At 42.4% G+C, this 27598-nt stretch overlaps 2 protein-coding genes across 7 annotated transcripts in view; one reads left to right on the top strand and one right to left on the bottom strand.

Moving 5' to 3' along the window:
• The window catches only part of GRIA4 (glutamate ionotropic receptor AMPA type subunit 4), a 252480-nt gene that overhangs the window by 44067 nt on the left and 180815 nt on the right, over positions 1–27598 (bottom strand). For 5 of the 6 annotated variants that reach the window (XR_014218747.1, XM_082219125.1, XM_082219126.1 and 2 more), the window contains exons 4-9: positions 26426–26610; positions 14048–14101; positions 11465–11623; positions 10700–10867; positions 8708–8812; positions 3788–3898 (exon numbers count right to left, since the gene is read on the bottom strand). Coding sequence is in view for 5 of the 6 variants with exons in the window: in XM_082219125.1 (XP_082075251.1) it covers positions 3788–3898; positions 8708–8812; positions 10700–10867; positions 11465–11623; positions 14048–14101; positions 26426–26610 (782 nt within the window). In the remaining variant the exon portion in view is untranslated. Of the gene's footprint in view, positions 1–974; positions 1923–3787; positions 3899–8707; positions 8813–10699; positions 10868–11464; positions 11624–14047; positions 14102–26425; positions 26611–27598 lie in introns of those variants that run through there. The other variant, XM_082219127.1, reaches the window with a different exon arrangement.
• The window catches only part of GUCY1A2 (guanylate cyclase 1 soluble subunit alpha 2), a 550449-nt gene that overhangs the window by 380315 nt on the left and 142536 nt on the right, over positions 1–27598 (top strand). The window lies entirely within an intron of this gene.

Below are 27598 nucleotides of genomic sequence, written 5' to 3'. Positions count from 1 at the left end.
CTCCAATGGAACGAGTCCTTCAGGCAAAGGAGTCTTTCCGTTTCAGAAGGACACCTTTCATCATAGGAAACTCCTTTGGATTATGAAAGGTGATCTTTAGGTCCAACCTATGTATTCAGAACCTGCTAGAAAGCAGCAAGTCCCGGCTCTGTTCTGGAAAGCATGTTCTCCTTCATGGAGAGCATGTGTTGCGGTGGGGTCCAACAAGACATCCCACTGTTGCTGAGTGCATAAAAGTAGTTGGCCACATTTGCAATTGGGCTCCTCTTGTCATTGGATAGAATTTGATGTTGCCATTTTGTGATTGACAGCCAAGAAGGCTTTTATTCCCTGCACGCAGCGTTGAGCTTCCTCTTTTTGCTGCACACATCGGATCACCTGCCCACCCTCCCTATATTTAGGGTTGTTCGCATTGACCTTGCTATGCCTGTCATGGGGTTGTCTGCTTTTGGGGCAGGGGCCTGGTAGGAATTTTGTCCATTTGGCTGATTGGCTGGTGCCATTTGGTTTTTGCCTACTGCATAGCAAATCATCAGAACTTGTAAGGTTGAGGTTAGGCATTGGTTTTATGAATTGGTTGGTGGAGGGGCATGGATTGGCTGTGCCTGCCCCTCCAATGCTGCTGCTGCAAGAGTATTCCATTAAAGGAATCCAGGGGCTCAGCATGCTTTTGTCCGAACCCCTGTCAAGGGGCTAGGGCCACGCAAGAACCCCTGGGAGCATTTGGGGAGAGGTGAGGGCATGGTACCCAGCTCCATCTTTCTCCCCAAAATGTTTTCCCTTTCTGACTTCGTGGGCATGCAAATGCCAGTCTGTCCCCATGCAGGGTCAGAGAGTCGCAACCAACGCCTAAGCAACCACTCACATTGCTTGTATTTTAACCCGGCTTCGGCTGGGGAGGGCGGGATATAAATAAAATTTATTATTATTATTATTATTATTATTATTATTATTATTATTATTAATAATAATAAAGTTGTGGCCAAAATTATGCCAAAAACCTTAAACAAAAATTCTGTGTGAATTGTGTTTTTATTGGAGTGGCTTGGGGACCTCGACACGCAAATGTTTCTGCCCTGACCAACGTTTGTGGTTCTGGGAATAAAGTCCAGACCATCCCTCATTTGGTGCACGGCAACAGAAAGAAATTTGGACACTGTGCACGAGCCACTCCATATGAATAGCTCATTACAAGCGGAGAACCAGACACAGAAGTAACTTTCACCTGCACGCTGAAGCTCAGCCTTAACACAATGGAAAGGGCACAGACTGAACATTTAATAAGGCTCCCCTCCCCCGGCTTTTGTATAGTTTTGTTTAACTCTGAAATGGCATGCTAGGGGAAGCCTTGGCATGCTACATAAAATTCATTCAGATCCTTGGTTTGGAAAATGAAAATACCAGTCCTAGGACTGGTTGAGTTATTTCGCAGAGAACATTTATTATGCACATCAAAACGCTTCACTGCAAACGAGACAAGACATTTTAAACAGTTTCTTTCCCTTGCATCCTGCTTCTTTCTCTTTCTGCAAGCACTGCTTAGTTGCTCCTAAACTTGGAAGTATTTTACAATAATTTACACTGTACATGTATGAAAGCCTTAATTTAAAGACGGGCATGAGAGGGGAAAACACAACTGAGAAAGCCTTGAAATCCTCATCATTTTCTTCATAGCTTGGCCAAGTTGAAGATTGAATGCCACCTGCTTTAGGCATTTCAGAATAGTCACAGAGCTTTTTTTCCCCCTTGATGGTTCAGTGCCTGGTCATCCAGTCAGAGGATCAGAAATCCATATGGAAAAATATAGCTCAATTCTACTATACTGGAGGTTAACGCTTGAGCCTTAGTTAGGAATGTTCACGGCGGAGTGGGACGCTTTTCTTCCTTGATCAATTTCTTAAAATAGGATTCTTCATCAGAGGCTGAAAAGAGGAGGACTGTACTGAAGTATGATTTTTCCATTACTGTGTCTTTTTTTTTTCAAAGGAAAAAGATACATTTTTTATAAGTCCCATGCAAAAAAGAATTACGCAATTAGGTTAGGTTTACACTCGTAATTTCTGAACACAATATTAGATCTTTCCACCCTAGAATGACAATCCTTAACAGGTGATTTGTCGTGATGGCAATGAATGCGTCACCATACTCAAGTCTCACAAACAATGCAACAGCTAGTGGTGCAGAGAAATCCAGTCCCACACACTTTACCTTGGATTGTTTTCAGTTCATCACCAATTTAGAAATAAAAAAATTAAAAAACAAAAATCTGGTTAAGGAAGACTAACACCATGTAAAGCACTCCGTGTTTCTTAAAACAAACCTTATCTGAAATGGTTGGGGAGAACAACCCCAATTCTTTTCTAATGAGATATGTGAAAAGGGCAGTACAAACCAAGTTTTGGGGGGGGGAAATTAAGACTATTCAGGTAAAGGTCATCCTTTGCCAGTCTGCTTTGACACACATCAAATTTAAAGGGCACACCTGACTTTGGAAGAAACAAAAATAGGTTAGCTATTCCCTTCAAGAGGTACAGCTTCTTTTGGAAGAACCAATTCTGAGACCAATAGATTCCCTTTTTTATTGCTGATAGCTTTGAGTAAATGGTTACATTTTTTATTATTATTTCCTTAGAACTTTTAAAATGTAAAAATCCATGATAAGTGTCACAAATAATAATATAAAACATACTGGCCATAATCCATCCAAAGTCCAACACTTTTTAATATCCCACTGATTATTAGGTGAGAAGGACACAGCAGTTCGTGGGAGAGGAGCAGTCACTTCCTAAACCATGCCAGGTCATTTTGGGCTGGTAGAAAGGTGCCCCCACCCCCGGCCAGCTTTTTCCATTCCTCCCCACCTTAAAAAAATTCCTTCAAATGACAAGAGTGGCAGAGAAAATGTGCCATATCTAGGGTTGGTGAAATGTCTCGGCCCGTTGCGGTATGTGTCACGGGAAAGAAGAAGCTTTGTTTATGGTGGATCCAAGGTCTTCTCTGACCCTCTCAACATGCCCCTGGGATGCCCAGTTTCCAGGTCCGCTGGTGAAACTTTCTGCCACCATATTGCACAGTGGGGAGTGGAGCCCATAGCATCCAAAGGACCCTCACCTGCCTTCTGTGAGAGCTAAGAACTGCTCTTTTAAACACGTACATATGCATCAAAATCAATGGTACTTAAAAGCGCTTAGCTTTGGATGTATTGTGGCTGCTGTGGGTTTTGTTCACTGATATCTTGACATGGTAAAAATGACTACAGAACTGGTGTCTAAGAATCAGCTTCTGTTCGAAGACATGCTTTCAAAAATTACGCATGTTTCCATTTTGCACACGTAAAGAAAATTTAGCAAATTGTTCTAAAATGAACTAACTAGCAAAAATGTACTTATTTGCTATAAGAGTCAGGGAACCTGCATTTCTTGCAAATTGCAATGCGTAACAAACATCCACCAGATACATGTATTCCTCTATGTTTTCCCCCTTTAAAAACAAAACAGAAAGCATTGCAAAAAAAGAGAGGGCTACGTTACTGAAAGGTAGCTTTTTTCTCATTTCAGAACTTTTCATTTTTTGTATATGGTATACTGCATAACTGAAACATTTTAAATACAGCAATAATTTGTTTTGATCAAAGAGGACTTTAAAAAATATATTAAAATGGTTATTTTAAGATCTTTTATCTGCCACTCCTCTGTTAACTTGCCCACTCTGATATTTACTTTGTGGGAAATCAGGCAAATATATGGCTTACAGGCCTGCACTTTCTTCCTTTCTTTTAAAAACTTACCATAATTGTGGTTACGATTACTGTTCTGTTCTCAAGAGCTGACGTGTCATTTCCCAATGTAGGCTCATGCTGAATCAAAACTAATTTATCCATATCATTCCAGTAACCAATCTGAAACACATAAATGCAAAAATTAAGTTTGCATACATATATGTGGATGATATGATTTGAGCACTATGTTCCCCTTGTTTTGGGATGATGTGATTTATTGATTATACATAACCAGATGTTCCATTGGGGGGACAGTATTGACTAGGGGCTCATCCAGGCTTCCTTTTGTGTTGAGTTTTTAGGCACAATTCCAGCCTTTAAACTGTGTGTCTGATCAGAGTTATGTCACGGCGATTTCCCCAGGAAAGCCCACATTTTACCTGGAAAGTATGACACAAAAGGAAGTCTGGATGAGCCCTAGGAAGATCTGTGTAAAGAGCTGGCGATTTGTTAAGTTTGTGAGTAGTATGGATTGTGGTCAGGATTATGGTGGAAAACAACATTGATCAATATGCCATTTATCACTTCACTTGTAAATCATAGACCTCTCAGGCCAATGCTCACACACCATAGTTATGACTTATCAAATGTACATTCAGTTTATGACAAAAAGAAACAGAATTGAACAAACAGGAAGCCCACTGCATGTATGTTTGTTTTCCTGGAAGAAAGTATCTGATTTTAATGGGATTTATTCCTTCCAGTTCTGTATGCACTTACATGGAAATTTTTCACAAAGAGCACAGAGGGATTTATGCCAGAGTGGTAGTCTTCAAGCTTTTTAGACCCAGGACTCACGTTTAGTCCACTGGAGACTCAGTTACTTTTTTTAAAAAAAAATAATAATCAAATATTTGTATGGTCATAGTCCGGCTATTGTGATCCATTAGAGGTCAGGCGGAGAGCCAGAAGTGGATTTCCAACCAGCCATATGAAGGCCAATGTTTCATAGCAATCATATATATGGTTGATCTACCAATTAATTATCGAAGAGAGGTTAAAATAGAAAGCAAGCAAGTGGATCTACATTTGCTTTGGTTCATGAACGCTTCTGGCTTGTGACCCAAAAGTTGGCAATAGGAAATGTAGTCAGTAGACAAGAGAGAGAGATAGAAAGTGGTATAGAGGAATGGTTACCAGAGAAATCCCCAAACAAGCATCTTCCTTTTAAGGTCTACTCATATGTGCAGAGCAATGTGGAAGCATCTGAGGAATTGGAGCTCACCTGTTCCCTTCAGTGAGCTGAGAAACTGCAAGTCTCCTGCTTCTATGTTATATTGTTTCTCTTTGGAGGAAGTGATTTGCAGAAACAATTGTTGGTTTGTTCATCAGAAGCAAATACAACTTCTTGGAACACACTGACCTGAGTCATGGGGAGTTGATGTGAACCAAGTAGGACATTTATACTCTCTGAGATTCTTGTCCGTTATTTGTGAATTATTCATCTCCCCTATCTATAGAGACAAGATTCACGGTATGCTTAGCATTCCCACAGCTACACCTATTCCTTGCTAGTTTCCCCCCCGGGAAATGTTGCAAGTGCAGTTTGAAAGCAATATCTATGGTCCAACAGAAGCTTGAGTGGGTTGGGGGGACATGTGCCAATGAAACAATAATGTTAAATCCTGCAAATGACAACTCAGGTTCATAATTTAATCACACAAATGCATTTGTGACTTTGAGCAGTGGCACATTACGGGAATGTTTCTTTCATAGACACTCAAGTAAAATGGGTGAAGAAAAAGGTTTGCTTTTTCTCTCTCTCCCTGCCCTTCTCTGTTCTGGTGAACAGAATGCCATGAATTGATATTGCTGAAAGAATCATAAATCACAAAGCACAAAACACAAAACATAGGAAGCAGGGATGCACATTGGCAATAGAAGTGAAAACCTATTACATTGCTTGTGCTTATTTCTGATGACATGTCCTTGATCAGAACAATGGTGCAGCAAATGAAGTATTGTGCCTTTGGAAGTAACAAATTCTAGATATGTGTGAGATGATGATGCCTGGCTCCTGCACTTGGTACCTTCCACAGAGTCTATGACCACTGAAAATAAGGCTGGTTTCTTCCTTAATTACTGAGCCGTGCTATCCAGATAAGCATCATTCACATTTTGTACTTTAAGCAGCAAGAACAGAGCATCCAAGTACATTTCAACGAATAGCTAAGAATAAAATGTCTAGAAAGAAAAGTGAGTGAGGAAAATACAATGAAACCAGGGACAGGCAAAGCTTCCCAAGACTTTGGGTGTCATGGCTTATAGAGGAAACATGGAAAAGAATGTGTGGCAAAGGATACATCTAGACATAACTCAGCGGCATTGAATCAAAATAAGAAAGAAGTTCCTTGAAATAAAGCAGTATTTAGAACTTTGACCACATCTGACATGCTATCAAATAAAATAAAACCATAGCTTGGTTTCTGAGTTGCCCTTCTGCACTACAGTGGAGAGCTGTTCACAGGAACTTAAATCCAAGCCACGTCTGCAAATCAACGGGGGCTAATCCTTTCAGGATATTGATTTGAAGACTAAGGGGATTTTGGCTTTAGTTAACATCTATTTCCAACATGGGATGGAAAATAAAAATGGGGGAAAATGTTCTCCTCTTTTGTTTTACACGTTCATGTGGAAATGAAATCTCAGTAGACTCGCAGCTATGTAGTTGTAGACTTTAATTTGCACTCTTCCCTTGCTGGGGGCAGCAGGGATCTGCAGCTTATAAAAAATTAGAGGATAGGCTATCGCTCTGCAGTAGAGAATATGCACTGCATCCAGGAGGGTCTCAGGTTCAATCTCCAGCATATCCAGTTAAAAGGATATTAGCTGCCCGGGGAAAGATCTCAGACAAAAACTCCAAAGACCTACTGCTAGTCAGAATAGAAAGTATTGGAAATAAATGACACAGTATAAGGTAGTTGTTGAGGTTACTGCCAGACTGGGGTAAAGGCAAGAAGGCAGGTGTCAAGGACTGGCTGGGTGAAGAGGAGTGGTGGGAGACACTAGCTGGGAAACCTCCAAGGGAAACCCCAGAGAAGGAAGGCTCAGAGCCAGGGGGTTGGTGGTGGAACTCTGAGGAGCAGTCAGAGGGAGAAGGTTGGGAAGAGGGGCTTAATGCTGAAGGAGCAACAGGGTTTAGTGGGCAAGGAGAGCCGGCGGCATGGAGCAGTTCAGAATCCGAGGCTGAAGCAGAGGAAGGAGGCAAAGAGCTTGCTGAAGAATCATGGGCATCTCCCTCTCCCAGAGGCATAGGAAGGTCAGGTGGTACCCGGTGTGGAAAATTTCTTGTCCCGTCCCCCCCCATTGATTTTTTTTTGCCTGCAAAAATTGTTTTATGTTATTTCATAGTTTCTTACAAAGGAATAATAAGTAATAATAATAAAAAACAACTTTTATTTATATCCCGCCCTCCCTGGCCAAAGTCAGGCTCAGGGCTGCTAACATCAGATACATAGCATTGGTATAAAATCAAACAATAATTAAATTACCTCCTAAAACATGTCAAAATCAAATTAAAGTCTAATTAGATGGCTTCCCGCAGGGTTAGGGTTGGGAACAGTAAGTGCTCCACTGAACTGAAATTTCCGCCTTCACGACAAAGGAAAACGTCCAAGTAAACAGCTATTTTCGTGGGGGAGGATCAAGATATTAACTGATATGCATGAAATTTCATATACAGTGGTACCTCGGGTTAAGTACTTAATTTGTTCTGGAGGTCTGTTCTTAACGTGAAACTGTTCTTAACCTGAAGCGCCACTTTAGCTAATGGGGCCTCCCACTGCTGCTGCGCCGCCGGAGCACAATTTCTGTTCTCATCCTGAAGCAAAGTTCTTAACCTGAGGTAATATTTCTGGGTTAGCGGAGTCTGTAACCTGAAGTGTATGTAACCCGAGGTACCACTGTATAGCTATATAATCCCTGGTGTAGTAAGATAAGACCTTTGGAGCAGGCATTTCTTTAAAAAAAAAAGTTTTTTATGAACTGCCCTAGTAGGGCAGTAATTGTTCCTTGATAATTTGTCACCCCCCTCCATGATGGAACCTGGGTCAGACTGCCCCCCCCGTCCCCCTTCGTACAACCCTGCCCTCTCCTACTGTGATTAGCTCCCCTTCCCGCTGGTCCCCAAGAACACTCATGATAATGAGGGCAAGAGAACAGTGACCAGAAGTGAGCAGGAGCTGTCTGAGACTGCTTGGGCAACACCCAGGGATGGAGACTTACAGCAATGCAGAGGAAGAGGAGCAAGACCTGCTGGGAGCAAGACCTGCTGGGAAGTGTTGCTGAGTTGTATGCAGCTACCCTTAGTGTTGATATAAGAAAAAGCAACATTGCATAGAACTGAACAATAATGTGACTTCGACTCATAAACATCTTATCCCTTGAGCACAGGCAGGCACTAATAGCATGCTTCTTCCCTCAGAAATCCAACCTGACAGACTGAATTACAAATGGAAGCAGAAAAGAAACTCGTCTTACTGCTATTGCAAGGTTCTTTCCCAAAAAAAATTCTGCCTGAGGAGGGAACCAGTTCCTTGAAATACCCTAACACACTTTTTCAGGCGATTATATTTTTAGCCTGCAGCAAGGATATCACTGCAAAGTGGTTGTCTGACCTTGGACTCTGAAGCTTTCTACCTTCCTTTCTGTTTCTCTGCACCTCTAAGCTATCATGCTTTTGAAAAAACAATTGTTGCAAAAAGCAACATGAAAACAGAAGACCCCCATGGCAATCAGAAGATGCATTCCTCAGGTTGGATTCAGACTTAGTCATGCTTTATTGAAATGAATAAGTGCCGCTGGGGCCTACTCTGAACATGACTAGGCTGGATCCAACCAATCAATGGGCTTGGTTACCATGCCACAGGCTGAAAATCATGAATGAACTAAAGAGCGGAGAACAGCTTGGAAGACTGGACTGGCACATACCTTTCGAGGGCCATTGCTCTTCAGTTCAAACACGTCCATTGAATAGTTGACTCGGCGGCCATAGTGGTCAAACTGAACATTTCCCGTGAGTCCTTGTATTCGAACCTTGAGACAGGAAATAAATCAAGTTGGTAAAAAGCATGGCTGTTTTGAAGTGCCTTTATGTGTGCGATAGGACACTCCGTTGTGTAACCTCGCTGCAACATTGAGCACCAGCTGCAGCTTCTGGGTCAACTTCAAAGGAAACGTTACATACAGGACACTACAGAATCCATTGTAGAGGCTGCCAGTTCATGGGCCACACTGGCCAGGCTTTCCTGGTCCAGGAATGGGCACCATTGGCATGTGGCCCCTTGCAGATTTCCCAGGAGGGAATGTGGCCCTTGGGATGAGAAAGGTTCTCCAGCCCTGCAATAGGGAAGAACTTGAAATAAGGTTCATGTTTCTGCCTGCCAACTTGTGCTTAAGCACCACTTCCATCACATCACTTAGGAATTCTTAAAAACCCCGAGACTCCCCCTGCTTCCCCTCACTTTAGATAAAGACAAATATTGCCCTTTCTGTGGAACATTTGAAAGAAGCCCGATGTAGTTAGTAGCTTTCCGAAAGAGTCAATGTATACCTTTCAAGTGGTAATCTTCCTTTGTCCTGCATTTTCATTGTTACCCAAACTGCAATAAATTATTACCATGTGTGCATAGGCAGAGAGCTGCCTGCAGCGACTTCTTTTCAGTGTCTCTATAGTATGCTCATTTGCGTTTGCAAATGGTTTAAAAATTCACTGTAGGCTCCCTTGCCCTCTTGCTCCTTCCTCTAATCCAGAGGAGGGGAGCCTTAGGCCCAGGGAACAAATATGGTCCTCCTGGCTATCTGGTCCTCAGGAATCTCCCCAGACCACTTCCCTCACCAGCCATGCTCCACACCACGAAGTGCTTTTGCCTGTGTGGTGTGTGTCTTCGATCTGCAATAATACTTCTTGTATGCCTGGATGCACAGATGTGTTTTGTATGTGCGTATATGTGTAGAAACCTGGAATGTTGCCTCTTGCACAAAAGTAAGAGAAGCATCTGCTTATACCTGCCACAGGTGTGTGGTCTCAGAAATGTTACCTGTGAGGAAATGTATCCCCCAGGATGCAAAGGGTTTATTTCCTCTGCTCTACTGCAACTGCCTCTCCCTGAAAAGAGAGGCTAATTTATCTTAATAGAGATTTGAAGAAGAAGAGGAGGAGGAGGAGTTTGGACTTGATATCCCACCTTTCACTCCCCTTAAGGAGTGTCAAAGCGGCTAACATTCTCCTTTCCCTTCCTCCCCCACAACAAACACTCTGTGAGTTGAGTGAGGCTGAGAGACTTCAGAGAAGTGTGACTGGCCAAAGGTCACCCAGCAGCTGCATGTGGAGGAGCGGGGAAGCGAACCTGGTTCACCAGATTATGAGTCCACCACTCTTAACCACTACACCAAGCTGGCTCTCTTAAAAATTTGAAATTTTTAAGCCTCTTTTTTCATCACATATTCAGAGCCCTGACATCAGGGGAAAATATTTCCTTTTAAATGAAATAAGGAAAGTGAAAGATACCTTTCTTTTTGCAAGTTACACTGAGCTAACAAACCAAAACACCTTTTGAGGTGACAGAAATACGTTTGGCGTGCGGCACTGCAAAAAGTTCAAACAGTTCTTAAGACAATTTTTTAAAAAAATGTTTTGTTTTATGAGTGTGATGTGAAATGCGGGGTTTGAATCATTGGTTCATATTCTTTCAGCAAAAATGTTGGAAAAGGAAATATAAGCAGGCTTTCAGTTCTGCCCAAATATTTAAAACCCTGAGCCAGTTACAGTAGCTCAGAGCTGCCCACCTGAAATAAACAAACAGGAAACAATCACAATAATGCATCGACTGCTAGTCGCTTTAGAGGTTTATGATGTTTTCCAATATCCAAAGAATGACTTCAAAAAAAGCAACTGGGTTTAAGTCTTTGCAAGAACCACACCTGTTTCAACGTCCTCTCCATGTCAATCCCTTGGCTCCACGGTGCAGCCGGGTTTGCAAGACAATCCCCTGCGTTCCCCCTCCTAGAAATGTCAATTTTCTGCCTTCGAAGGTTACGGAACGTCTCGGCCATCACAAGCACTCCATCGTAGGTTAGAGCAGAGGTATACTAAGAAAATGTAGAGATTGGGCATCAGTCTTAACAGTTTTGTTTGGTATGGAAACTGGTTCAACATCAAGAATAAAACTATGAACAACTTTTCTCTCTCTCTAATGGAGGCTGAAGCTGAGTAGAATGGTTTTGTGGACCAGAGTTTGTGCCCAAAAGCAACTCTTATTCTTAAATAACTTCCTTTTAAATAGCAATAGTTGCTGCTGTTGCTAATAATTACCAGGGCACCTTTTTAATAGTGCAAAAGGTTTTTAATTTACTGCTTGAACAGAAACTAAACCAAATGGAGTCAATTTGGTGCCTTCCAGATGTTGCTGCAGGACTACAACTCCCATCAGCCCCAGCCAGCATGACTGATGGACAGGGACCATAGGAATGGCAAGCCAACAAAAACTAGAGGGTACCACGTTGGCTATCCCTGAACTGAACACATTGAACCCTGCAAAGATCAACCCAAATTATTTTAACACCATGCCAGGAGATGGATAGCATTGACAATAGTTGCAGTGATTTTTTTTAAAAGGTATGGCAAGTATGCATTGTTTAAGTTAACCTATCTGAGCAGTCATTTTAGGATATGTTGCAGACAAGTACCTTAGGAGGAGTCTCTGACCCTGGGTATTCTCTCTGGTCCAGTTTCTTCCACCGTTGCATGAGTTTAGCAACCATAGGCGTATTAAAATCCACCAGCTGAAACCCTGTGACATTGGCTCCTCCATGCATAAATCTGTCCAAAGAAATATCCTTGAATCCCTGCAAAAATCAATTAACGCAACACAAATTGAAAATTCTCTTGGTGGAAGAAGACTGGAAAAAGTTCAAAGACTATTTACAGAAATATTGTAAAATTTATGAATGTTACAATGATGTTGGATAGAAACTAAGTGGTTTATAGCTGTAATGTTATAAGGGAATATGAGAAAATGAACTATTAATAGGTAAAAATCCAATGCTAAAATATATTAAGATTGAAGACCAGGATAAACAAAGAGGGGAGGGATTTGCTGAACTAACAAACTGAACTGGAATACAGAAAAGGGAGGCGTGAGGAGGTCCGGGAAATAAGCAAATGAAAGATAAGTTATTGAAAGATTGAATTGTTTTTAACTATTTTTATTTTGTATTTTTCTTTTTTCTTTTTCTATTTTGTAATATTTTGAAAACCTTAATAAATATCTTTTTTTTTAAAAAAAGAAAATTCTCCACACACTTTAAGTGACCGTACATAAACAGCCACGAAGTAAATCACGTTATATATGTATATTTTTTCAGGTGAACAAGGACTTAAATTAGAATCATAGAATTGGTTGTGACCCCAAATGCCAACGTCCAATCCCTGCAAATGCAGGAAACTTACTACTATAGCATCTCTGATATGTGGCCATCCAGCTTTCACTTAAAACATTCAGTGAAGAAGACTCCATCACATTCTGAAGTATTTTGTTCCATGGCTGAATGGTTCATGGTGTCATTAAGTTCTTCCATATGCTTATTATTAATCATTTTTTCTTGTTGTTTGGAACTACAGCTTCAGGTCCATCAGTTTGCTCCATGTGACAGCCTTTCAAATATTTGAAGGTGGCTGTCATATAAACACTTAATTCTCTCTTCTCTCTGCTCCTCGGGCCTTTCCACATAGGACACGTATCCCAGGCCCTTCACCATCTTTGTTCCCTTACTCTAGCCAGTTCTAGTTTGTCAATATTCTTCTTGAATTGCAGTATCCAAAAGTGTTTCATATAAAGCCTGAGCAAAGCAGAATACACTAGCACCATTACTTCTTTTGATCTGGACATTATATTTCTCTTGATGAGAGTTACATTAGCTTTTATAGTGACTGGATCATATTTAGTTATTCATCAGCTAAACCCCCTAGGCCTAGATCCTTTTCATATGACCTGCCAGCTAAACCCCAGTGCTTGCAATTACACTATACATTAAACAAAATACAAGTACTTAAGAAAGAAATCTATTGCAACAAAAACTAAGTCCTTCAGTACCAGCTACTGTGGCTGCACAGTACAGCACTACAGATCATTTCCCCATTCCAGATGATGAGTCAAACATGTTCCAACTAAATTTTAACCAGGATTGCCCTGTAACTTCCATTTCAAAGTCAATAGCAAGATATTCAGCTCAAAAGACTTACTGGTGCCTGCACTTAAGAGTAACCCCACCAGGGTGAAATAAATAACTGTGGAAACAATTGCATTTTCCTAGTGAATATTTTTCTGCAACTGGAGTACTTGGAAGTCTTTGCAGCTGAATCTGATATTTCTGTATGCATGTCCAGAATGAAGAAACGGCTGTGGTTTGCTGTTATGTCATCTTGTTATGGTTGGAATGCTGTTTTTCTGTTACTTCTTGTCTTTGGACTGATTTCTGTAATCATTATAACTAAGAACAATAGGATTGTGCCAGAGTAGAAGAGTTTGGATTTGATATCCCGCTTTATCACTACCCGAAGGAGTCTCAAAGTGGCTAACATTCTCCTTTCCCTTCCTCCCCCACAACAAACACTCTGTGAGGTGAGTGGGGCTGAGAGACTTCAAAGACGTGTGACTGGCCCAAGGTCACCCAGCAGCTGCATGTGGAGGAGAGGGGAAGCGAACCCGGTTCCCCAGATTACGAGTCTACCGCTCTTAACCACTACACCACACTGGCTCTCGTGCATTTATTTATGTACGCATTTGCTACATTTGCACCCCATCTTTCTTCCAATACACTCAAGGTGATTTACAATTTAAAACAATAGCATACAACCTAAATAGAGATAAACTTGAGCAGAAAAGGGAGTGCAAAGAGAAAGGGGAAAGAAGCAAATTCAGATACCAATTAATATATAATGTCACATAATTGTTACAATGAGCTAGTCACCTTTGATGCAACCATGTGTGTGTGTGTGCGCGCGCGCATGTGCGCGCACGCATGCTAATGGGGACAGTTCCAGTAGGTGAGTAGTCATACGGTTTCAACCAAGCCAGTGGAGGGAGCCTTGAGGTATCAACTCTCCCTCAGTTGCTTTAACCCAGGAGCAAAGCTATCTGTGAGATACTCTGATCTCCAATGAGCCAACCCTATCTCACTCTTTTGGACTGCACAATCTCAATTTAATAAGGCCATGAAGGATTTTGCCAGACAAGCATGAAGTTAATTCATAAAAAAAAATGTTCTTACCAGGTTTGCAAGGATGTAATGATAGTTTTTAACATGCTTTCCAACACTCACAATCTGTAGGAAGAAGGAAAGAAAGAGAACAATGGATACGGCATTACTTCAAACAGTGGGTATCGCTTATGACATATAATTTGGGTAATATAATGTTGAGATTGTTTTACCTCTTCATCAACATTACAAAGGTACCTAACAATTTCAGTGCCTAGATGTTTGAAAAGAGCTCAAATAATCCCAAATGTGAATTAAATTTCTGCCATGTTTCTGTATTTTTTACTAGCCTTGCGAAGGCTACCTTTGCAGGATCAGTTTGCAACTAGTTACGGAAGTGTAGTTGAAAAAGCTATCAAAGGAGCATAGCAGAAAATGTCCAGGTTTGTCCTAAAGCAAGATCAGTCAAAGGTCCTCAAAATCAGAGCAGACAGATCTATAGAGAAAGTCAGAGTTCCTTGTAAATGAAGATATGCCAGAGAATTTATTGTACAAGCCATCAACTTCCCTCATTCCACCCAATCAATGAGATGAAACCATCATATTAAAACCATATAAACATGGGCATGTGAATTCAAATCTGGATCATCCATTGAGTTGCCATCTGCCCAGCAGACACTTCTGGTCATTTTTTAAATAGTATTTTGCACCTTTCTATTTTATTACATCTTAACTTCTGCTTTAACTATGGTTAATTTTTTTCTGTTGCTCTGTTTTTTCCTCCTGTTTTGTGTATCTTACTGGTTTTTAAAACTGTTTTTGTAAACTGCCTTGAGAGTCTTATAAGTCAAAAGGCAAGGTATGCATTCCTTAAACACAGGAATAAATTAATACGGAGCCATCAAAACAAAACAACTCTTTCCTTTAAGTATTGTTAGATGCCACCCGCAACCTATGAGTGGTGTGAGGTTCCAGTGAGTTTCAGGAGCTCAGGATTCCATTTTCCTTTTGGAAATAAGGCACAGCGAGACTATGGTGTCTTTAGGATATATGGTTTATTTACACATATATACAACATGAGCCTATGATGTAGGAGCTCACAGCATTATCATATCAAGAGGGTCTTCCTTCTCCTGTATCTGCAACCTTGGATTTAAACTGACTTCAGCCATGGCTCTGACACTCTCAGCAGCTTGCTGACTTTTACAGACTGCAACCTCTTTTCTCTTTGTCATCTCCCAGCCAATTCTAAAGACTCTCCTTCCAAAACTCTTCTTTGTTTTCCAGACTACCTCAGAGCTAGAGGATGGGCTTCACCAAACTGCCATCTGGCACTGACTTTGCCTTCCTAATGGTTTTTTTCTAAATGGGTCATTACCTTCCCTTTGTCTTTCTTAATGGCTCATCTCCCAGGCAATTACCAGACTGGCCTGCCTATTCCAGCAATTGAATCTGTCCTGAATCCAGGCATTAGAAGGGGGATTCCAGGCATTCCACCTACCCCCAGAGAGCTCATCAGTCTGCCATTTTGTAGAGACAGTTAAACACCTGTTGAAACATACTGCCTCCCATAACAAATGACAATGTTGCTGAGGCTTCCCCTGTATGACTGTGTGACATATCCACTGCCTAGATTAAAAGAACAGTGCCTCACTGTGCTATAAATTTGTAAGGGGCAAGGGGGCTTTTCACAAGTAGAAGGTTGAGACTAGAGAGGCAATATTGCGGCAGGAACAGCAACAATATAAACATGGAAAGAGATGAGATTTCTATGCAGCACCAGAAGTAAGTATAAATCTTTCACAAAGTATTTTAAAAGCCTTTGAGGGAGACAAAAAAAGATGATTCACTGAGTGCAGGCGAACATTCAGAACCAATGCAGTAGCGCTGAAGTTAGCTTTTGCAGAAAGACTTTGCAATACAACAGGTTTTACGGGTTGATTGAAGGAGGCAGCTGGCATTGAGGTGCCTGTTGATAGTTTTCATTCCAAGATAAAAAGCAGAAGCCCTAGCCAGGATACAACTGGCAGGGCATTCATAACTGGAAGACAGTAACTCTCCCTGCCACCCCACCAAATGTAGAGGCAGGCTGGAGTGTTACATCTACAAAGAAAGCACCTAGTTGTATGGGAGAGGGGAGATACAAAAGACATATGAAAAAGCATTAACAAGTATCTTTTCAGCAAGTTTCCTGTAAAAGTGTGGGTTGCACTGCCTATCAGTGGGCTGATGCACATCTCCAAAGCTCCTCTCAGGTGGGGTGATGCCCTGTTGGGAGATGCTCTGAGGAAGAATGCTTTTGTACATGGTTCCTGATTGATCTTTTCCCCATGGGTTTAGGCAGATGGCTTTTTACAAAATTCTCATTTATGTAACTGAAATCTCAGCTATCACGATTTTATCCTAGATATGCTCATTGACTATTATATTTGGATATGTGCATGCACATTTCATTACGGCTTTCTCTTCCTATTTTAATGAAGGGTTTTTTTGTTGTTTTTTTAATGTGAACATCAACTAAGAGGCCTTTAAGTCACCGCTGTTGGAACCACTGCTAAGCCTGCAATTGTTTTAAACATCAAACATAATAATCCTTCTCATTAAGAGTTCTTTAGGCCAAGTTATAATGTAAGTTTATTGTTCCATCCAAAGGCTAGAACAAACAGCAATATTTTGGCACCATAAAGGCTAACATATATTTTGTGATATGAGCTTTTCTAAGCAACAGCCTGCTCCATAGGATTGTCAATCAATCAGAAAAAGCACGACACTTGTTTTCTTTAAAGCCAGTTACTAGAAAAGCAAGAGGCAAATATTTTGCTTTCTTCTCTCTCTCTCTTTTTGGACATAGACATATTGCTGAGCTCTGCCTCTGCACTTGCCCAAGCATTGTAAGTATTTGCTGCTTTACATGCAAATGATCATACACTAGTATCAAAAGTGCTTCACGTGCATTAATCCTTGCAACATTCTATAAAGGTTGGGTAAGGATTATTTCCCCCACGTTGCAGTGTGTATGTGTGGATTGGGGGGTGGAGGAAGGATGGAGAAAGAGAGAGTGAGTTGCTTGCTTAAAGCTGCCCAGTGGGGTCACGGCAAAGACAGGATTCAAACTGGGAACTTCCTCATTTGTAGTTCAATCTTTTAACCCTTATGCTCAATCAGGGTCAAGGCATAACTAAGTTGTGTTCAGCAATCCTACATTTTTGTTTAAGGTTGATTCATCTAGTGCATCATGACTGGCAAAAAACAAAACAAAACAAAAATGCTGTTGGACCACAAAGAATTTAGCAACAAGTTAGAGGGATGGATTCAACACCGTGCTATGATGAACATCCTTTTTTGCAGAAGTACTACAGCCTGCCAGACAGAATGATCCCCCGCTCCTTCCCCCTTGTGCTGTTTGTGCAGTTCTCCTGATCCCCATCCCGAGTTAATTTTTAGGAGGTGCAGGGGGGCGTGGGGTGAGGTAGGGGGAAGCCTTGCTGTGCAAGCAGAAGTCCTTGTGCAAGGCTTCCATAGGTGGGGTTCATTAGGTTAATCCCACCCTAAAATGTTTGCTATGGCATAAGCCAGTACAGTGGTACCTCAGGTTGCAGATGCTTCAGGTTACAGACTCTGCTAACCCAGAAATAGTACCTCGGGTTAAGAACTTTGCTTCAGGATGAGAACAGAAATCGTGCTCCAGCGGCCCAGCGGCAGCAGCAGGCCCCATTAGCTAAAGTGGTGCTTCAGATTAAGAACAGCTGCAGGTTAAGAACCGACCTCCGGAACGAATTAAGGTACCACTGCAATAAGGAAACCGTATCCACCCCTGTATCATGCCTCTCTATCTGGCCCTTGTTAATCTTCCCAGGCTACACCCTGTCCCTAACCACAGCCCCTCTAGCCAAGCCACATCCCCTACCAGTCTTGCCTTGCACCCTTTGTGTTTTGCCTAGCATGTTGACCTGGAAGGCTGCCCAGAAGGGAATTCCTTTGGTCTGGAAAAGGTTCCCCATACCTTTGCATGGACCATGGACCACTTAGCTACCTTCTGCCCAACCATACTCTATGATTCTTTGCTCCCCCACCAAACTGATCATGTTCTTTGTCTTGGTGCCATTGGCTATACATTGCAGGCAGCAATGGATTGGAGTACTGCTGTTGATCTCTGGCCAACAGAGTTGGAAGGACTTGCCATTTCAGTATTTTTTGCGGACATTTTTGGGAAGACATTGCATTAATCGATCCTTGGGCCCATTATCTCAGTTATTGTCTGTAACTTCTTTTGTTACAAACAGTCATTCTTCTAGGAAAATACAGCTAGGAGGGATGCTCTTTGTGTGTTTTTCCATTAGGCACATGCATACAACATTACATAAAGAAGTTACCAGTCAAATCTGAGTTTTAATAGGAAAGCTTTTTAGATTAACAGTGTTTTTTGCCTCTCTACAATAGAGCATCAAATATTTGTGCAAAGCAGATGGATCTCTTAACATTCATTTCCACTTATACTTTCAATTCAGAATCTGTGGGTTGTTTTCATTATGCATAAATGGTGACAAAATGAAAGGTCCACTAAGTAATTATTGATAATTTTGTGTGCAGCTATATTGGGACAGAGGAGTGGGAGTTAATTAATTTATAGCTGCTATCATGTTATCAATGGAGCTGATTAGCAAAGAAATTACAGTAAGTCTATTTTCAAAAATCAGATGGTCATTTCTATGGGAACAGATCTACGCCCAGTTAGGTCCCATTTGGTTCATATAAGCATGCAAGCTTTTGAAACAGATCAGGATAGAAGTGATTCTCTGCAAGGGAATAGGGTAATTCAGGGACAGAGGAGCAGAATTTTGGTAAGGCAGAACAGCTGAAAAGGCACCTTCTTAAGTGTGGCAAAAGTTTGCACGACAAAATGCAGCAAAACTGCTAAAACATCACATTATACCAGAGGTCAGACACCTACTTCCCTGACAGGTGGTACGCAGATGGACACTGCCAGGTGGGCTGCTGAAAAACATTTATTTAAAACCAAGAACACAGACAGCAGCATATTTCACACTGGAATCAGCATTTGAATGAGTCGTCCTAAGTAGTGCTGAGTTGTGAGTGTTGATTTCAGGGGAAGGTTTCTTTGTCTCCCTCCAAAACATCCCCAATCTTTTACTAATCTTTCAGGGGTCCCCAAAGGTAATAATAATAATAATAATAATAATAATAATAATAATAATAATAATGTATTTATTACAATTAATAAATTAAAGGGGGGCACCAAAGGTGATTAACAACAACAACAACATATTTGTACCCCGCCCATCTGGCTGGGTTTCCCCAGCCACTCTGGGCAGCTTCCAACAAAGATTAAAAATACATTAAAATGTCACACATTAAAAACTTCCCTAAACAGGGCTGCCTTCAGATGTCTTCTAAATGTCAGCTAGTTGTTTATCTCTTTGGGAGGGTGTTCCACAAAAAGCCACTTCGACACAGCAAGGCAGGCACAAACAGCCTGGCTGCTTCCTGTGGCAACATGACAGGTGGACCTTCAACTCCAGTCTCTGTTCAGAATGAGGACAATGCGAGGGTTTTGTTTGCTGCAAGTGACATTGTCATGTAACCACATCTGATTCCCTATGTGGCATAGTGATTTCATCCTGCTGGTCACTGGATTCCTCATGGGCTTCGTTTTAGGCAGCCAGCAAAAATAATATGCAGTCGCAGAAAGGGGTGCTCCTGAAGCACCTTCAGCTCAGCAAGCTGTGAAAGGCAGCAAGGAAGATGAGCAAAGGTGTGTACGTTGGGAAACATTCTGGACCCTCCAAAAAAACCCTGTTCTTCAGGCAGGTTTGCTGGCAAAACATCCAGCGCAGGAGCAACTGTAACGTTTCCAATATCCCATTCTACGTCACGTGTATAGCCGTAAGGGTAAGTTAGTTGCAATATATCCCATTGGCATTCATAGTTCTTGCATAACATGGCTCGAGTTCCTGTTTGTAAGAGCCCAAATAAGACAATTTATTGATGAGCTCAGTATATTTCATAGAATCATAGAATCATAGAGTTGGAATAGACCACAAGGGCCATCGAGTCCAACCCCCTGCCAAGCAGGAAACACCATCAGAGCACTCCTGACATATGGTTGTCAAGCCTCTGCTTAAAGACCTCCAAGGTAGGAGACTCCACCACACTCCTTGGCAGCAAATTCCACTGGCGAACAGCTCTTACTGTCAGGAAGTTCTTCCTAATGTTTAGGTGGAATCTTCTTTCTTGTAGTTTGGATCCATTGCTCCGTGTCCGCTTCTCTGGAGCAGCAGAAAACAACCTTTCTCCCTCCTCTATGTGACATCCTTTTATATATTTGAACATGGCTATCATATCCCCCCTTAACCTCCTCTTCTCCAGGCTAAACATGCCCAGCTCCCTTAGCCGTTCCTCACAAGGCATCATTTCCAGGCCTTTGACCATTTTGGTTGCCCTCCTCTGGACACGTTTCAGTTTGTCAGTGTCCATTTATGGCTATTGCCTTTGGAGGAGAAAATGGGGTGCAAGGAAATGATGTTGATGTTATTCAATATAAACACACATATTTTTTTCATTACACACACACACACACACACACACACACACACACACACATCCCCGTCCTCCATTTCATTAAAAAGCCTGCAAGCACGGCACTATTCAGTCAAGCAAATCTTTACCATTTAATTCACAAAAGTTCATGTAGCTTTCTTTGTAAGAAAAGTGATATGGAACTGTCAAAGAGAGAAAGTATTATCATAGTTGTCAGGGCTGCCTCAGGTCTCAGCTCACAAAAGACCAACGCCAGGCTCTTCTTATATACAAGGATGTTTATTTCAGTTCATTATCGGTTCCACAACCGAGGGTGCAGCCCCGCGTCTCTTAGCCTAGACGTTTGAAGTCCCCTCTGAATCAGTCCCGCCCCTACACCAGCTTAAGAGGCTTGTGCTAGTCCACCTCTTCCTGTCTTTCCTTTTCCGCAGGGTCTTTCTGCCCCCCTGGGTTCCTTCCCTCCTGCTCTCTCCTGAAGCGGATTCCTCAGATGCCTGTTCCCCCCTCCTTCGTGCTTTGGGGCCAGGCTCCTCCTCCGGGCTCTCTCCATTTCCGCGCGCCTCCACATTTGAACTTGGCGCGCGTTCGCTACCCCTGACCTTCCTCTTGACACTTACACTACTCCCTGTACTACTCTCCGCCCCTTCCGGCAGGACGTCCTGCCCCGATCTCCTTCCCCTGTCTCCATCCTGCTCCGCTCCGTGTGTCACACTGGGAACTCCACTCTCTTCACTTCGTTCCTGCTGGGAAGCCGGCCCCGATCTCCCACTCCTACTCGGGGTTTCCCTGCTGCTTCCCTGCTCCTGGCAAGTCCCCCCTGTGACCCCCCTTGGCCTGACTAGGGGCGCCCCCTTCTGGGAATCCTCCGATTCACTTGAGAGACTCATGGAAGACCTCAAGTCATTGTCATCCTCTTCCTCACTGTCCTGGGATTCTTCCCCATCGCTCTCCGTCTCCCCCCTCACCTGTGCCTCTGTCTCTGAACCCCTGACAATAGTACATAAGAGTTTACTGTGCAAAGGAAAGAAGTCATTTATATTGTACCCCTGCACTATAGCAGAATATTCCATACCCTTAATAGGTCAGCCCTTTGTATCCAAACTATTCAGTGCTCTACAAAGCAGCAGGGCAAACTGGAATCATGCCAGAAATACAGGAAGGAAAAAGTAAGCAAACAAACCTTATTCTCTCCCACTTGCACTACTGCAATGTGCTCTACGTGGGGCTACCTTTGACGGTGACCCGGAAACTACAACTAATCCAGAATGCGGCAGCTAGACTGGTGATGGCCGCCGAGACCACATAACACTGGTCTTGAAAGACCTTCATTGGCTCCCAGTACGTTTCTGAGCACAATTCAAAGTGTTGGTGCTAACCTTTAAAGCCCTAAAAAAGCCTTGGTCCAGTATACCTGAAGGAGCATCTCCACCCCCATCGTTCAACCTGGACACTGAGGTCCAGCGCTGAGGGCCTTTTGGGGGTTCCCTCACTGCGAGAAGCAAAGCTACAGGGAACCAGGCAGAGGGCCTTCTCGGTAGTGGCACCCGCCCTGTGGAACGCCCTCCCACCAGATGTCAAAGAGATAAACAACTACCTGACTTTTAGAAGACATCTGAAAGCAGCCCTGTTTAGGGAAGTTTTTAATGTGTGACATTTTAATGTATTTTTAATCTTTGTTGGAAGCCGCCCAGAGTGGCTGGGGAAACCCAGCCAGATGGGTGGGGTACAAATAATAAATTGTTGTTGTTGTTGTTAGCTGAAAATTAATTCTTACCAGCCACAAAGGCTATGCTTTTCCTCCACTGTTGGAAGCAATAGGCTTCTTAAAACCAGTGCTGGGAATCACAAGTGCGTAGGGTGCTCAGTTTTTGCTTGTGGGCTTCCCATGGGCATCTGCTTGGCCACTGTGAGATCAGGATTCTGGGCTAGATGGGCCATTAAACTGATCCATCAGGCACAACTTAGGTTGTTTCTAAGCCCTATAGTAGGAATGTAATCCTCCACTGACAAGCCAGTGTCTGATGTGAAAGAAAGCTAGATGCTAGCATAAGATATCTGAGACATCTCAAAAATTATGATCGGGAAAAAGAGATATATAAATGTAATAAACAAGTATTCCCCCCCCCGCAAACAATTAAAATGCACTTTCAAGACTTCTTACTAAACACAAACTTTGCCACTGTTTTGAGACACCTGCCATAGAAATCTGACTTCTAACTCCATTAAAGTCAATGACCAAAACTTGTATTGATTTTAAGCATGATGGATTACACAACAATCCTTCTTGGTGGGTTAAGACTATCAATTGCGTTGAAGGAACAGGTGCCATTCACAGTTCAAGAAGCCCAATTATAAAGATTAAACTCAGGGGTGCAAAGTGTACAAATAGTGCAATATTAGTTTCTTGGAAATAAATACTAGATATGCACACATCTCATTTAACATGGGAATCCTGGCTGGAAGCTGAGGGGTGATACATGAATTCCAGGGGGACATTTATATCCATAGTGCAATGCTCACTTGAGTCCCACTGAACTGGTTGAATGCATCTTGATACAAGATTGGAATGTGGATCACTTGTTATCACATGAGACTAGGATTTGGATCACATTAAGATTTAACACTAAGCCATAATTTGCTTTCACCATGGGTTGTTGAAGAAGCCAGGATCCCAGTTGCAGACAAGTGATTGCAAATGATTGCAGGTAAGGATGGGTAAGATGCCACCAGCTATTTTGCCACTGAAAATGGGCTGCGGGTGGGGGAACTTGAACGCTCCAGTGCAAAGCACAATCCTAAAGCTCCTCTTTTAACTCTCTCCTCCCCAATCCTCCTGAACCAAAGTTCTTACTGCTGTAGGCATTCCTTCAATAAGGAATAAATTCAGGATACTGGGTTTTACTGAAACTTACATATTTATTTTTTTTGTTGGCCCCAAACGAACCATAGCTAGTTGGCTGGGGTGTGTTCTAAGCCAAACAAACCATGGTTTAGCATGATGTCCAAACCCAGCCAGTGTATATCATGAAGCCATACTGTCAATAGAACTATGAGTTTTTACTCAGCTATTCAAATAGCTTTGCAGATTTAGCATTCATACTATGGTGAAAATGAGGCACTGGACTGTATAAAGCAACAGCTGCAGAGGAAAACGTTTATTCTCATTATTTTTTTTAAAGATCATTTTCATTCTCTTTTAGAATGATAATAAGATTTGATTATAAGGTATGATGTGCTTCAAAATACATTCAGAGCCCTGCAACAACAAACAAGTGTGCAAAATTCGTTTCCACGGTTGTACCACTGTTGTCTCTGCAATGGTTGTAGAAACACCTACATTTCAAAATTTGCTACATCACTTCCCTCCAATTTCTTCATCTCTATAGCTGTCTTCAAAGCAGTCAGAAAGCCTTTTTGCACAGCTTCAGAATCACAACACTTCTGTTTCTTATTCAGGAAACTGTGTTGAATATCTCAAGCATGCCCCGTGTACAAATATAAAAAGAGCAGCATAACAAAATAGCCTGCAGCACCACTAGGTGGCATTCCTTCACCAGTGCTGCTGCAAAGAATGCTTTGATGAAACCAAGGTTCACGTATCCATTTGTTTTCAGCTCTGACAGAATTTTCAATCAAGGAGGATTAGATACATATGATTTATGACCTTGTGAATTATTCTAAGGGTATCTGAATGCAGCTCAGTCTGGATTCCGAGTCTGGTTCACATGCACATATGCAACACTTACTTTCTCTATACTTGATTGCCATAGAGTTTATGAACCGGCAACTGAATGTGTGGACTGACTCAACAAAAGAAGCATTGCATGCAGGCAGGGAGGAGATGTGAAAGCTCGTAATTGTGATACCGGTGCTGTGGCTTTCTAACTTGTTGATAAATGATCTGGAGTGAGTTGGGAACAGTAAGGCACCCAAGTGTGATAATGACGCAAAATCATTTAGGGTGGGAACAGCCAAAAAATGACAGCGCAGAGCTCTCTCCACAAGGACATTTCTAAACTCAGGGATGGTTATTAAAATGGCAAATGCAGTTCAGCGTAAGCAAATTTAAAGTGATGAGCATCTGTACCTGTTGGTCAGCACACAGGTGTATACTGATCTGCTCAGAAGAACAGGATAACTAATGTAGATTTGAAGGGAGGCTGTATTTCAGCAAGTGCTTTATTGTTCCTCAGTGAGGATGACAAAGGTGGTTCCAGCTTTCATGTCCAGACTGGAGCTTGCTTCAGGGTAGGGATTGTCCTGACCATTGCACTCCAGTTCAGCCAGCTCAGCGTAATGATGGGGAATATTCCCACCTTGCTCACCAGCTCCGAGAGAGAGAGAGGACAGTTAGGGGAGGCTGATTTGGAGGTGAGCGGCCATGATAATTTGGCTAAGCATCTCCAAAACAAGCCTCAGCCTCTCACTCCATTTCCAGAGAAGGTTGGGGATGGCTGAAGCACCCCGAGATAGACAAACATAGGACTGCACCCTTAAATCTTTGATCTTGTGCTTACATCTTGCTGAGCTGGAGGAGGGCATTGTCGAGCTCAAGGTGATCAGCCCAGAAGGCATGGGATGGAAGAAAACGTGGGTCAAGAAACTGTGGCTCATGCCTGAAACACACCTGAGTGCCTAGTCTTGGAGGCAGAAATGATCCCCCCGCCCGCCCGCTGCCTGGCGTGTGAGAAGCAGCAGTGCTAACAAGGCCTTCGTCAAGCTGTGATGATGCATTAGTGTGAAAAAGGTGGAAGAATTGTTGCTCCATGTGTCTTGCAGCTCTGAGTGACCTATGTGAGACACCCCTAAACAATGGAAAACTGTTTCTGCAGTTGTTTGTCCCACAACTTGTCATGTACCGATACAGAACAAATTTTAGTTGTGAGCAAGAGGGGAATTGAAAAGGAACCCGTCCCCAATCATGTGGTTAGGGCAGCTGGGATAATGCAGTAAGCTTTTGCTAGAGGGTTGGTGGAGTTTAGGTGCAGCAGTGTAGGATTAGGTAATGGTTAAGTTGTAGTTGATTTTAGTTTTGCTTATTGTTGTTCTGGGTAGAGTTTATTAATGATGTGATCACGACAGGTAGATTTATTTAAACCCAGACCTACTCCAATCCTGCTCTCTTCCTCTCTCTCTCTCTCTCTCTCTGTGTGTGTGTGTGTGAGAGAGAGAGAGAGAGAGAGAGAGAGAGAGAGAGAGAGAGAAAGAGAGAGAGAGGCTAAAGGGGTGTTCAAGGGAGTGGGAGATGCAGCTCATTTGTCTGCCCCTTCACACTCTTCTACTCAGCCATGGTCCACTAGTGTGTAGGACTAGTGTGGTGTAGTGGTTAGAGTGTTGGGCTAGGGCCTAGAAGGGCAGGGTTTGAATCCCCACTGGGCCATCAAGCTCTCTGGGTGACTTTGGACCGGTCACCAACTCTCACCTAACACAGGGTTGTTGTAAGGATAAAAGGGGGAGGGAGAGAACCTTTGTGGGAACTTGAGCTCCTTGGAGGAAAGGCGGGATATATATATATAATAATAAAACCAATAGATAGTGAATGTGGGTTTGGCTGGAACAAAAGCACCAGGAGCTTCAGGCGAGTCTTGTAGAGGATATGGTTCAGTTCCTTTTTGCAGTATCAGCTGTGTGCCTGCTGTATCTGTGTGTGGGATGTTTATTTTTCCTACTGGACTGAGAAGCTGTTTGGTGGGAACTTCACATCAGTGTGCAAATGGATCCAGCCGTGTAGATTAAACACCAGGCTGTGTATAAAAGAGTGGAGGGAGGAAACGCATCATGAAAACAGTCCTGGCCTTGATTGGCAAGGCAAAAAATGAAAGGCAGAGGAGAGAGGCCGCTCTTCAGGGGCCGCACTAATGTGTTTGCAGTGACATTAAAAGCAGGCATTACCTGTTCTAAGAGATTCTGAAGCCTCTCTATTTCACAATCTATTACGAATTTCTTTTCCTGTCTCCGGTCCAAGTCTTCTAAAAGCTGCCTGTAGCTTGCATCATTAAAATTCTCCACACATATGGCGCTGACTTGCCAGCTTTTTTCTCCTGCTGTTTCCATAATAGCTTGAAGTATTGAGTAACCTGAAAGAAAGGGACACAATACACTAATGACACAGTCCTTGCATTCTGTGGATCATAAGACTGTTTAATCAACATCAAGTTCCTTACGGAGCTGGTAAGGAGTTAAGATTTACAGTTACTAACTATGTTGTGCTTTCTCTCCTCTCCTTATTATGTACACATACTGCGGCTGTCAATCTTTTAAAGACTCCTTAGTTCATTGTGTGAGCAATCCAGAGAAAGTTAGACACACAAACACCTAAACTCCCACTGAAACCCGCAGGACCCAAAGGGCACTGTTACAGAAATGTTGTTTTGATTTCAGTGGGAGTTGGCACCCCTGATTTCATCTGCATTGCACCCTAATTCACAGGTAGCCTACCGATGGGTGTCTGGGCATAAAACTTTATCTGACCAAATCTTAGTCAATATGTTAGCTGTCAACCCTTTTCTTGTGAGGAATCCTATTCGGAATAAGGGAATTTCCCTTTAAAAAAAAGGGAAACGTTGACAGCTATGAATATGTAGTGAAAAAACAAGTTTCCATAGTTTGCTCACAATTTCCCTTGTAAGCGGGGGGGGGGTGAGAGACCCTCATCTGTATTTTATATACATTTATAGTGTATTTTCTCTCATGAGCATCCTGGAAAGACACTATCCCGCTCTGCCACTCTGCCTTTGAGGGAGCTTAGAGGAATAACAGTTTATTCCTCTGCTCACTTTCTCCTCACCAATCGATGACCTCATTCCATCCAAGTGCATGTTCTTCATATCTGTGAAGTCCATGCCACTAAGTGACGCCAACTTCATTTTACAGATCGTTCCAGGACCTGGACTATTATTTGGAGAACAGAGTTGTCCTCAGGGGTACAGATATTCGCCATCCCCAATGTGCAGCTCAATCCTATAAATGTAAGTTTATTCAGAAGGAAGTCTTATTAAAGGCAATGAAACTTACTCCGAGGTAAGCGTAAATCATACTATTAATAAAAGCCTCAATGTCTGCATA

The sequence above is a fragment of the Podarcis vaucheri genome (assembly GCF_965113315.1).
Source record: "Podarcis vaucheri genome assembly, chromosome: 4".
Classification (NCBI taxonomy): Eukaryota; Metazoa; Chordata; class Lepidosauria; order Squamata; family Lacertidae; genus Podarcis; species Podarcis vaucheri.
This window is presented reverse-complemented; position numbering and strand designations above follow the sequence as displayed.